This window comes from Sebastes fasciatus, chromosome 4 (assembly GCF_043250625.1).
Source record: "Sebastes fasciatus isolate fSebFas1 chromosome 4, fSebFas1.pri, whole genome shotgun sequence".
Taxonomy (NCBI): Eukaryota; Metazoa; Chordata; class Actinopteri; order Perciformes; family Sebastidae; genus Sebastes; species Sebastes fasciatus.
Window position 1 is genome coordinate 20,833,779 of NC_133798.1, and position 12,337 is coordinate 20,846,115.

The following is a 12,337-nucleotide window of genomic DNA, read 5'->3' on the forward strand; positions in this document are numbered from 1 at the left end:
ACATGGTACATATTTTCTGTTTAAATAAAACCAGCATCGATTGTGCCAGCCTCACCTGTTGTACCACCTGTTCCACTTCTACAATAAATCACAATTTAAAGTGGACTCCTCTGGTGTCTCATTGTGCCTGACAGCACGTCCATAGTGTTGATCACGTTCCCTGGTCATCAGTATACTCCTCATACAGTCCTGATTGGTGAATATTCTATACTTGTATATAATTTGTTCTTATGCATTTCAATTTGTGTCCTCTCCAATTTTTGGCTGCTGTGACATCTGGATTTTCCCTGAAGGATAAATTAAATGTCATCCTGTCCTATCCATTATCCTTGCCTAGAAGGAACACCAAGGGTAATCATATCCTTCTGAATATAGTACATGTGTAAAACAGAGCACCACATCCTGGTGTAAAACGGTTCTCACCATTGAGAAGAAGAGTAAAATCCCAACCACAGGCTACTTTTGTGACCCTCGGAGTCAGGCTGGGGCAGAGTTGAAGAGTTGAGATGTCTGCATTGTGGCCAAGTCCCAGCTGGCCTCTATCATTCCGTCCGCACACAAACACCTCTCCATTTTCTGTCCAACACAAAAATAAACCACAAACATTGTTGAACCATGCAACAGAATTGGCTATTCACGTAGATTGTTACTTGGAGCTTTGGAGATGAGGAAAAACCATTGATAAAAACCAAATCAACTGCACATTGACTCCAAACCATTACTTTATCTAAACAGACAATAGATTGAAATGTAGTTTTCCCATAGCCTTGCACCTACATGTGATGCATATATGCATGCATAAATAGAAAAACAATAGGATATAATTTAGTATAGACGGTTTACTACTTCCGTCTAATTGCTGCATGTTATGATGTTTTTCTTTAGGCTGCATAGATTTTTCCAATATGTATGTGTCTTGCTGTATTTAAACTGGGGGAAAAAGTTCAGAAACTTGTTTGGGTTGATTATTTCTCTGTTGTTACAATGCTAATGGTCATTGTGTTTTACATCGTTGGAAAGCCTGTTTATTTACCTTCACAATGATGTCCAACTTGTAAGGATCATGCATTTGTGGGATGAGCAGCACAGCTGATTATGTGGGTAGCGCCCAAGAAAAATTGACTCTTGTTTTGAGTTGTTTGGTGGATAGAATGATTGAACTCTATCAGTAACAAGGAACAAACAAGACATATTGGCTATTTTACATCATTTACATCACATTGTATTGCTCATCCCAATAATGCATGATCCTTACAAGTTGGTCATCATTGTGAAAGTAAATAAACAGGCTTTCCAACCATGTAAAATACAATGCCAATTAGCATTGTAACATCAGAGAAATAATCCAACAAACTTTTTTTTCCCAGTTTATGTATGTCTGACATACAGTGTTTTATAATCCCATGTGGAATTGGCTAAATGCTTGTCAAATAAACAAAACCATCTACCACTCAATACAGTCAACATCAACAATGAACTGATTTGTCCCGGCAGGGGGCGCCACGTGATCTCTGTAAGGCTTGCTCAAGACTTGGTTCACATTGCAGCACAAGTTATCAGGGTTGTTGCGGGTTAGTAGTTAAATGTTGTGGAAAAGTTCAGTCTCGGAGCTAAACAGTGACCTACCGGTGAGAACCACGGAGTGCCCGCCGCCGCCGCTGAGAGCCCGGACAGCCTTGTTCAGCAGAGCCGTGGTGTCAGACAGCCTCCGGGGCTCCTTCAGGTCCTCCTCATGTCCCTGTCCCAGCTGCCCGGAGCTGTTGGCTCCCTGACGGACACATGAACCACGTTACTACCGGTGAGTCTGAGTTACTACCGGTGAGTCTGAGTTACTACCGGTGAGTCTGAGTTACTACCGGTGAGTCTGAGGTAACGGTTTAACACTTTAACGGTGAATATAATGAACTTACCCAGGAGTGTAAACAAACCTCCGTCCGCCGGCTCGTCTCCATGACGTTACCATGATTTGCGACACTGTCGTAAAGCATGGCTGTTTTGCAGCAGGCTGGTTTTGGTCATATACTGCATGCCATGCTGTATACTCTTTGATTGAAGAATATATTCATTTAGCTAAATGTAAATATGGTAAATGTTGGCAGTGGCAGGTAAAAAATCCAAGTCACCTGCCACCATGGCAGATAGGTTTTCCTTATTTTAAGAAATATTATTTTTTTAAATAATAAAATTGAAAAATAATTAGAAATTAGAAATAATCAGGGATTAAATTACATGATCCATATTCTTGCTGTGTGTTACCACTGACTCACTAGGGGTGAAAGAAAATATCTAAAATTCTCAAAAAACTTGTATTGATTTCTAATTAGTAGTTTATATGCAAATATTAACTTAATTTTAGACCCTGCTTCTCAGTATAACGCAACACAGTTCAACAACACCACAAACAGCCTCCGAAATGGCCATCATGTTGATTTAACACCTCTCTAACTATTTCTATTGTACTTTTTAACCTTCATGATGGTAGGGTTCATTTAGATTGTTGATGCTGTTATGTGCACATTATGTTTAGTGTTTTTACTTATTGTTGTTTGCTTTGTATTCATTTTTATTATGTACATGTTCAGCACTTTGGTCAACTGCAGTTCTTTTTAAACGTGCTTTATAAATACAGTTTGACTTGACTAGTTTGACCAAGGTGACACTGACCTACAGTATAAACTGGTAACTGGGTGTAAAATTAAGTTCTACAATTAACATTCTGCAGGTGGGACATAGAAGACCCTTGATTTGACATGGATATGTTCTATTTGTGATGTTATATTTATCCCAAATAAAAACTTTACAAAGCCCATAGAACTAGTCACATTCAGTTTCCAAGAAACCAACACAAAAAATGTCAGTTGGTGTTATTCTATTTCAGAATGGGATTTTATGTGGCCCTTTGGCGTGAAGCATGCTGTTTTGCAGCAGGCTGTTTTTGGTCATATATATACTCTTTTGATTGAAGAATAGCATAGCTATCTAAATGAGGAGTAAAAAACATGAGAAACACCTCTCAGTATAACGCAACACAGTTCAACAACCCTACAAACCGTCTCCAAAATGACCATAATGTTGAATTATCACCTCTCTAACTATAAGAGTAACTACTACTTTTTAACCTTCATGATGGTAGGGTTTATTTAGATTGCATTAGTTTGAGCAAGGTGTAACAATTAACTATAAACTGGCAACCTGGTGTAGAATTAATTAAAGTTGTATTTATCAGTAACATAGATACCTAGTTTTAATGTGTTAATATGATCAGGTTTCTTCTTAAGATGGACAGAAAGACTAAAGTGATAACATCCTGGAGGTGAGATAGAAGACCCTTGCCCACACATGCATACAGGCAGGCATGCAGACACTAGATACACACAGCATGCTCGCTTTTTCTGGGACAGTGGCAAAATAATGTGTTTTGATAAGATCAACCGCCTGGATGTGTGATCTCTTTCTCTGATTGATGCTGAAATATCTCTAGAGTTCATTGACAGCAGGAGATCCGTGCAGACATAGATGCAGAGGCAGGGAGGAAGATAAAGACAGAAGGAGACAGATATGAGTCCCTTTCAGACATTAGGGAAACATTTCTGGGTTAATCTATATATTTAGTAACAGCTTTTTGGCTTTCAGATTGGAGTGCTCATTGTGGAAAACTTATATTGTCTCACTTCAAATATCAGAAGCATAATATTTGGCATTACAATACAAGGCATTACGTAATAGATGCCAAAAATAACACCAAAATTGTCAGTGTCGCTCTATTTCAGAATGGGTTTTTATGTGGCCCTCGGGTCAAAGGGATAATTATTCTTACATACACAAACTCCAATCTGAATATAACTATTGTCATCGCTTTCAGGCTCCTCACTGTCATCATTCTGCATCTCCATGATCATCATCCACCTCAGCATCTAGTATCCATAACCAAACCACCACCATGAGGACATCAAAAAGTAACCGGTAAGAAACCATTTGACACACTGTGAAGACACAATATAATTTATTATTTTTCAATTGTTTCAATACATAGCCTACTCATAATGTATATATTTCTTTACAGTAGAAAAATAATGTTTTGATTTCAGGAGCACTACAATTATATTCACTTCAAGAGGAGGTATTCAAAATCATCACTGTAAAATGAAATAGGTCAGGGTACATGGGCCAAGTCTGTCATAATCAGTCAAGAAAACATTCCCATTTATATAACACCAGTTTTCACTCTCATAATTTCCCTCAACAGCACACAAAAAAGGAACATGATACACACACCAAAAGAATACAAACATGGTACATTTTATACATATCACTGAAGTGAGGAAGATTAAATGTGAAGAAGAAGAAGGATTAAATGAAATGCAAAAAAAAAAAAAAAAAAAAATCACATGATAATATACAACAGCAGAGTTAACAATAGGATGAGGAAACCACACATGTTTGTAACAGCTGGGGATGTTATAAAAGAAAGCGCGTTGACTGTTTGCAATATAAAGCCGATTGAGCCAAGTACAACTGAAGCAAAACAGTGTCTCAGTATAAGGAGCTCTTTGGGTTTGTGCAGTTTACTGATATCAGTGGCTAAACATACCTAGGGTAAATTGGAGAAGCCATATAAACGTTGCAGTGGGGACAACAGAGCATTTTGCACATTCATTGTACTGACGAAGGGCGATACACAAGCAGTATCTTTACGGCGGTGCTTGGGGGGTGACATGGCGAGCGTTGACGGGCTGTAGGTGGATAACTTCATAATGTGGGCAGTCAGACGCCCAGCTGCTTGTTCAGCCGGCTGAGGGCGTCACCGACGATGTCGAGCTCGTGTCGAAGCTCCTCCACCACGCTGTTGATGCTGGGAGTGTCTTTTAGCACATCCACGCTCTGGGTGTAAGGGTTGTATCGGACTGTGAAAGGACGCTTGATGGTCTTGGCAAACTCCCTGTAATGAAATATGTAGTAGATATTTAGATAATTTTCATCTACCCATGTAAGATCTATCATTATGAACGTTAAATTGCAGAGTAGCTGAGCTCACCTCATCTTGACTTTGGCCTCCTCAAAGCTGTCTGACACAAAGTAGACATCCTGAAATGTCGTGATGATGCATTCTTGTTTGGATGTAACTTTGGGGTCAAAAGGCATTATCCTTGCATTGCCAGATAGTGCATGCTGTAATAGAGAAACATAGAACAGATGTTCCATCGATTAATCAACTAATCGGATAAAAAATACTTCTGCTTTATTAAGGAGCAATAGTAAATATACAAAAGAGAAAATAAGAAAATTAGGGATGCACAGATACCAATACTGGATCGGATATCGGTGACAATGGTGTCGATTTATTAAATTCAATTCTATGTTATATATAATATATACTGGAATTTTAATTCCTGTTTAAGTTTTGTACAATTTGTTGCTGCATTAAAAAGGTTTACACCTGAATTGGCAACATCTAGTGGTGTAGTTGCAGATTACAACCAACCTCCGCTCACTCCTCCCTTTCCAAGACTGCGGTAACGTGAGCCACCGAGTGCAAAACCATGGTAACACTGTTCGCCTCACTCAGAGACCATCCTTACCATAATACACTACTTTAGGAGCAACGGAAGTCAGACAGCGGTTGGTGGTTTTGCACTCTGCGGCTCACGTTACCGCAGTTTCACAAGCATGTTGGAGAACTACGGTGGCCTTCAGCCAACGTAAAAAAGGCTCTCTCTAGAACCAGTGTTTGGTTTTCTGTTCTGAGCTACTGTAGAAACATGGTGGACTCTGAAGAGGACCCGCTCCCTATGTAGATATGAAGGGCTCATTCTAAGCTAATGAAAACACAATGATTCTTAGTTTCAGGAGATTATACAATAATGAAAACATAGTTATGAATACTATATTCCATTTCTGCCAATAGATCCCCCGAAATGCTACACAATGCACTTTTTTAATGTAATTATTTTAAAGGGTTTGGCTGGTTAGAAGGAGGGTTTTTAGGTAATATACAGATGTTCAGGCACTTTCCGGTATATATTTTATGATTAGCCAATACAATTGGAAAATATTATAGGAGGAAGATTGTGTTAATGTGTCCACTGTATGGTTCTGTTGAAATGTTTTTACCTTAAGCTCACTGATAGATGACAGCAGTCCTGCTCCGTACGCTCGCAGCTGCCCTTCTTGTTTGCATAGGCCAAACTCCACCGTAAAGAAATAGCACTGCAGCACAAGAGTCGATAAAAACAGAAACAGTTATGACAATCATTCTAGATTTAAAAGTTGAGAATATGAAATTTGATTTGATAAGTGTCATTCACCGTGGCCAGTTTCTGAACTGCGTCATCCGAGGCCCCGAGTGAAGCGAGACCGATCTCCTGAGAGAACTGGGCGAAGCTGGGCTCTGCTAGCAGCGGGACGTGACCCAGCAGCTCGTGGCATGTGTCCCTTGATAATGAAAGATAATATTAGGACCAATAGATTTATATGAACATTGGCATCCTTTTCCTAAATATAGTACTGTATATTACTCACGGCTCTGGGGTGTATAAGGGGTCGGAGCTGTGCCGCACGTACTGGGTACAGTGGAAAACCCGGAAGGCCAAACCGGCCAGGAAGTCACGAGGGGACAGATAACCAGCCACAGGCCTGATGGTGAATCCAGTGCGTTCTGATAAGATACGAAACACAGATGAGTGACATTTACAAAGCCTAAGAGATTTATAAAAATGACCAATTTTGTATTTGAAGTAAAAACCTACCCCTGAGGAAGCGTGACACGTCTTCCAGCTGAGGGATGTTGTCCTCCCGAAATTCACAGTATTTGGACAGCAGTGGCAGGTTCTTCAAGTATTCCCGGCAGGCGTGGGTGGGGTACAACTTGTTGAGCTCCCTGTACACGACTCCCCACGTCTTCACTTCTTCCTCTGTGAACTCAATACGAGGGATGGGATCCCCACTGCAGCAAGAGAGAATAACTCTATGAATACCAAGTGAAAACATCTCAGATTTCCAAAATAACCATTAAAATATGCATCAAATACTCACTGCTTGTAGGCCATGGCGAGATCAGCAAAGTACTTTCGCCGTTTCCGGTAGACGTTGTCCTTGAAACCCTGATGGAGAGGAACATAGACAGATATGAGAATGCTTCAAATTTAAGGATTTTCCAAGTCAACCAGTTGTCATATTTGTGCAAACATACCGGATGATCCGCATCCAACTCAGAGCCGTACATCAGGACACGGTTAGCGCACTTGTCCAAGTCTGAAATCTTCTTTGGGAACCAAGGTACATCATACATATCTGAGAAGAGAGAGAATAGAAAAATGAGGTATTTGCCGATGATATGGTCTAATATGATATATTTATAAAATCTGAAGGATTTTATTTACTTTCTTCGTCTAGACAGGAGTTATCTGGAGGGTCCATATCCACCACGTTCACATGCTTTCTCAGCAGCTGGATTATTTCATTCAGCTGTTCGTGGTTGCTGTCGCAGTCCACGAAAATTTCAAACTCAGAGGTGCGTCTTTTGGATTTTCTGGACTCTATGTGTACAAGGTTGACATGGTTTTCCTGCAAGAAACATGGAGAATCCTTTTTAAGTTATCTACATTCGCTTTATCATCAGCATGATAGATGAATAAATTACTGGTAGACATACATATATATATATATGACATATGGTACGAAAATGTTATTCTATACTGTAGACACTTGAGTATAATAACTTTGTCCATACCTGAAAGAGTTTGAGAGCCTTTACTAGCCCTCCCACTTCATTCTTGAGTGAAAAGATGATTGTTGCTCTCCCTTTCTCTGATGTATTCTTCTTTTCGGTGTTTTCTTCAATCTTTGTGAAAGTTGATTTGTTTATCTGAAAACAGTAATGAAAGGGGGTTAGATTTTATTTGTGTAACCGCAAGATATCATCCTCATTCAACAACCACTAGTGGCTCTCCTCTGACGGTGATGTGAGGAGATATTCAGCTCTTATCAACTTTTTTTTAATTCAATTTTTAAATTCCACTTTTCTTGTTAGTGCTAGCCCCTAAAAGTAAAGAACTAATGTTGGCACTAATGTGGCACCAGCATTTAATAGTAGTGTGAAAACAGCACTGTATTACCATGATCTGTGCTGCATAGCTTCCGTAACCCTTCGACACTGCAATTAGGGGCTGCAACTAAGGATTATTTTCATTGTTGATTAATTTTCTCCATTAATCGATCAGTTGTTTTCATTATAAAATGTCAGAAAAGGGTTAATTATGTCGATCAGTGTTTCCAAAAGCCCAAGATGACGTCGTCAAATGTCTTGTTTTGTCCACAACTCAAAGATATTCAGTTTACTGTCATAAAGGAGTAAAGAAACCAGAAAATATTCACATTTAAGAAGCTGGAATCAGAGAATTTTTAACTTTTTTTTTCTTAAAAAAAGACTCAAACCAATTAATCAATTATCAAAATAGTTGGTGATTAATTTAATAGTTAAAACGACTAATCTAAACCGTTAATTGATTAATTGCTGCAGCTCTAATTGCAATTAAAGAAAAGAAATGCACTGTTGCCTAATTTGTTTCATAGCTAAGTTGAGTCAATGGGTTTCCCCCGTGACTGAACCATAACTCAGGGCAGGTAATGACGTGAATGCAAAACTTCTAATCACTGAAGAGCATCTACAGCCATCCAAAGATCCTACGAACATCTTATCTAAAGAGCATGAAACACCCTCAACAAGTAGTAAGTAGGGTAAGAGATACAGAGAACTGCTGCAGAATATTTACGTCTGCACTGAAAAAGAAACATGGCTTTTCCCTTTACATTCATAGTGATGAAACATCAGATTCATGTAGAGACAGGGCCAAACCTTCTGGTGTATTTTAGCACCTTGGACAAGGGCAGTTGCAATAACCGCAATATTGCAATAATACCGCGATATTGACAAGCCAACCATGAGGTGGCAAGAAACCGCCAAACCTCTATGTTCACATTTTTTCTTTTTTAAATTCTTTATAATTGGTGCGCCGCATATATTTCAAGTATATATCCAGAGAAAGTACTCTACCTTGTGAGACATTTTTACTTCTGCAGATATTCCGTATCATCAGACGCAACCAAAGCATCTCAGCTGAAAAAAAAGCCCTCATTGTCCTTCTGTTTTCTGTTTTCACAATAAATGATACAGCAACAATATACCTAATAATAGCCTTACAATAAATAGGGATGCACTGATACTGATACCAGACCAGATATCTGGCCGATACTGACTCAAATAGCTGGATCGGTTATCGTGACAATGGGCTGATCTAAAGTATTCGATTCCATTATATATATTTATATACTGGAATTTGAATTCCTATTTAAGCTTTGACCAATATGTTGCTGCATTTAAAAAGGTTTACACTTCCTGTTAAAGTTTTTTTTTACCAAGTTGCTGGTTTACGATTTATTATTTTAATCATAAATAACAAATCAGTAAATTAATATCTATGTATTTATTTGTTTTACAATGTTATGAAAGCAATATTTAAGTCAAGCCTGATGTTGCCTTACACATAAAAGAATGATCCCACTAACTTCCACACAGTGAAACATACAGTTTATTAATTAAACACTTGTATCGGATCTGTACTCAGCCCAGTTATCGGTATCGGACTAAAAAAATCGAATTGGTGCATCCCTAAAAAGTTTTTTTTTTAATATAGCACTAAAATATAGGATAAATTAAGTAATTTGCCCCCAAAAAATGGCAATAATACTGCATCATTATCACAGCAGGGGAAATTCCTTAACCACAACAGCCCTACCTGCAGCCTTACCTCGGACAGCCACGTGGCTGCGCGCGCCGTACAAGCGGAACATTGATGTAATCCTGCATCATGAGATTTTAGCAGCAGGACTGTAATTAGCCAACAGCACAGAACAACTAATCTCTTTTGATTGACTGCAACGTTTTCACTTTAGTGACTTTAGTGGTATAGCATATACTGTGCGTCTGATTCAGACACTGTGTTTTAGTCCTGTCGAGTAACTACATTAGGCTTCAAAATATATAATAAATTTACACAGTGTAATCGATCAAAGTGATTAGTGGAAGTGGAGTAAATCCGTTAAATGTCTGCCTACCATGTTCCTCCCTTGCAGCAGTGTGTAGACCGCATGGCAGACCAGGTTTCTGTGGACCCTGATCCTGGTCTGGAGTATCCCTTGCAGCATTAGTGTGAGGAGACTCTCAGGACGCTCTACCGGGGTCAACGCTGTGAGTCTCGGTTTAACGAAGATGAACTTGTCTCTGTCTCAAAGAATCGCCTTAGTGCAATCTCATTTAGACAGCAGGGAAGCCTATTATTAGCCTCCTGCACGCTGAGATCCGACCAGCAGCGTTTAATCACTCTGCAGCTTGTGCCATGGTACTTTTACGCACACATGTTCATCATCAAATAGTTATTTCCCCTCTCTTGATGTCAGCGTTTATTAACGTATACACGGCTTTAAATGCATTTGATATATAGGCCTACACATTAAGAAGTGCATGTGATTACATTTTAATCTATTTAAAAAAAAATCTTATTTTTTTCTAACGTTTTTATCTATTCTTTTGTTATTATACTGTTTAACTTGCACCAACAAAACCAAAGCAAATTCCTAGTGTATACCGCTTACACCTGGCAATAAACACGATTCTGATTCTGATCTAATTATACAGCTGCTTAATTGAACCCATTTTTCTTTTTTCTTTTTTTCTCTCTTTGTTCCTCATTGTGAGAGACAGAAGAGCTCATTCTTTTTTAGATATGATTCATTTTGTGCAGCATTAATGTTTTTCAGCAAAATGCAAAAAGAACCTTATATGTTTAAGGTGTGTAAACGTTTGCAGGTGTTTATTGTTATTTTCATTTTAATCTAATTATACAGCTGCTTAATTGAACCCATTTTTCTTTCTTTTTTCCCTCTTTGTTCCTCATTGTGAGAGACAGAAGATTCTTGCTGCCTTAACTATAAACGTATTTGCTACTTAATTAAACTACTGTAGGACTGTGGGTAAAGCAAGAGCTTCGTCTGTGCAACAGGATCCACTTTAATGTCTCAACTCCAGCGTAGGGCAATTGAACACCCATAACCAAAAAGGTGGCACATCACTTCTTACTTCATATCACTCTTAATCATCACTCACCTTATACAAGCAAGTAAGGTGCGCCATATTATATAGTTCCAGATCTAACTTAAGGAGCAGAATACAATATGTATACTGTATCAAATAAGTCTTTACAAAACTAAATTTAATCTTACAATATGATTCATTTTGTGCAGCATTTATGTTTGTCAGCAAAAATTCACAAAGAAACCTTATATGTTTAAGATGTGTAAAAGTTTGCAGGTGAAGGTCACAGACACAATCGGATTTCCTGCTGAAGCTACAGACTGTTGGTTAGTCACAGTTCAGATCAGTTCAGGTCTTCCACTTTGTCAATAACAGGATTATTTGGTGTTGCCTATAGTTTTGTTGTTTGGAGGCTTTTTTTTGTTGAGCATTTTTGCAACCTTGAAACTCATCTGAAAATTGGAAAAATATAGAATGAATGTGGGATATTTGTGCAATATATATCTTTACATTTCTACATTCAGCACCTACAGTCTGTCCTTTTCCATGTGCGCATTGGAGACATCACAGACTATTTCATCTCTTCTGTCTTTTGCTGTGGAAACCAGTGAATGGTGCACAGATTGAGCGATAATGAGTCTTTTATGACATGAAATATGGAGGTATCACACTTTAACCCTCTTAACCCTTTGACGCAAATTACATTACAACAAAACGGCTTAAATTAATCTGCTCTGACGACAAAGTAAAAGGCTTATTCATTAAGACCTTTCTCCACACCACTGTCACAGAAAAAAAAAAGGTTGTCTTAAAATATCCCATGCTAGAAAAGCTCTTCTTGGTTTTATAGTCTCTTACCTCATTGTTGAGCAGTTTCTCTTCAAAGCCAATGTTCATGGAGTCAAAAGATCTTCCTCTACGTGGTCCTTCATTTTTGTTTGAGTACATGTTAAAGTGCTGCTGGGTCATGTGCCTTTTTATGCAGTTTTCTTCCAGCTGGATTATCTAAATAACCCCCTGCAATGTGAAGAGGGGTGTCTGCACCGAGAAGCTGCAGCGCTTTGCTATTTAACCAGGAGAGAAAGAGGAGGGGGCAATAATCTCACTGCCAGCAGCAAATGGAAAAAGAGCAGCTCGGCTCACGTCATTAAGGGAAAATCTTTTATTTCACCTAAAGGCCTGAAACAGCTTCAATGAGATCAATCATTCTGATTTTAGTGAGAGAATAAAAAATACCAGATTGAACTG

At 38.6% G+C, this 12,337-nt stretch overlaps 2 protein-coding genes across 5 annotated transcripts in view; both read right to left on the reverse strand.

The window, feature by feature from the left end:
• The window catches only part of sergef (secretion regulating guanine nucleotide exchange factor), a 10,638-nt gene extending 8,604 nt beyond the window's left edge, over positions 1–2,034 (reverse strand). Inside the window, exons 1-3 of one of the 2 annotated variants that reach the window (XM_074632688.1) lie at positions 1,911–2,033; positions 1,627–1,768; positions 424–576 (exon numbers count right to left, since the gene is read on the reverse strand). In XM_074632688.1, coding sequence (XP_074488789.1) covers positions 424–576; positions 1,627–1,768; positions 1,911–1,988 — 373 coding nt within the window. In that variant the 5' untranslated portion in view covers positions 1,989–2,033. Of the gene's footprint in view, positions 1–423; positions 577–1,626; positions 1,769–1,910 lie in introns of both variants that reach the window. The other variant, XM_074632689.1, reaches the window with a different exon arrangement.
• A 2,104-nt stretch (positions 2,035–4,138) lies between these two features.
• tph1a (tryptophan hydroxylase 1 (tryptophan 5-monooxygenase) a) lies at positions 4,139–12,140 on the reverse strand. Of its 3 annotated transcripts, none has more exons than XM_074632678.1 (11): positions 11,948–12,140; positions 7,730–7,864; positions 7,380–7,563; positions 7,190–7,290; positions 7,033–7,100; positions 6,747–6,946; positions 6,520–6,655; positions 6,306–6,432; positions 6,112–6,207; positions 5,036–5,169; positions 4,139–4,939 (listed from the first exon to the last, which is right to left on the reverse strand). In XM_074632678.1, exons 1-11 carry the CDS (start codon positions 12,056–12,058, stop codon positions 4,765–4,767), a joined length of 1,467 nt encoding a protein of 488 aa, XP_074488779.1. In that variant the 5' UTR covers positions 12,059–12,140; the 3' UTR covers positions 4,139–4,764. The 3 variants fall into 3 exon arrangements, with proteins under 3 accessions (XP_074488779.1, XP_074488780.1, XP_074488781.1); XM_074632679.1 differs by having other exon boundaries at positions 6,747–6,943; positions 11,948–12,139; XM_074632680.1 differs by lacking the exon at positions 11,948–12,140 and adding an exon at positions 10,114–10,413.
• Positions 12,141–12,337: the final 197 nt, after the last annotated feature.

Excerpts from the sequence above, each read along its gene's own strand:
- tph1a (XM_074632678.1), bottom strand. The coding sequence starts at position 12,058 with ATGACCCAGCAGCACTTTAACATGTACTCAAACAAAAATGAAGGACCA. Across the intron at positions 7,291-7,379 it reads CTCCTGTCTAGACGAAGAAA|ATATGTATGATGTACCTTGG; the intron begins GTAAATAAAATC and ends CTCTCTTCTCAG. Across the intron at positions 6,947-7,032 it reads CTCGCCATGGCCTACAAGCA|CAGTGGGGATCCCATCCCTC; the intron begins GTGAGTATTTGA and ends TCTCTCTTGCTG.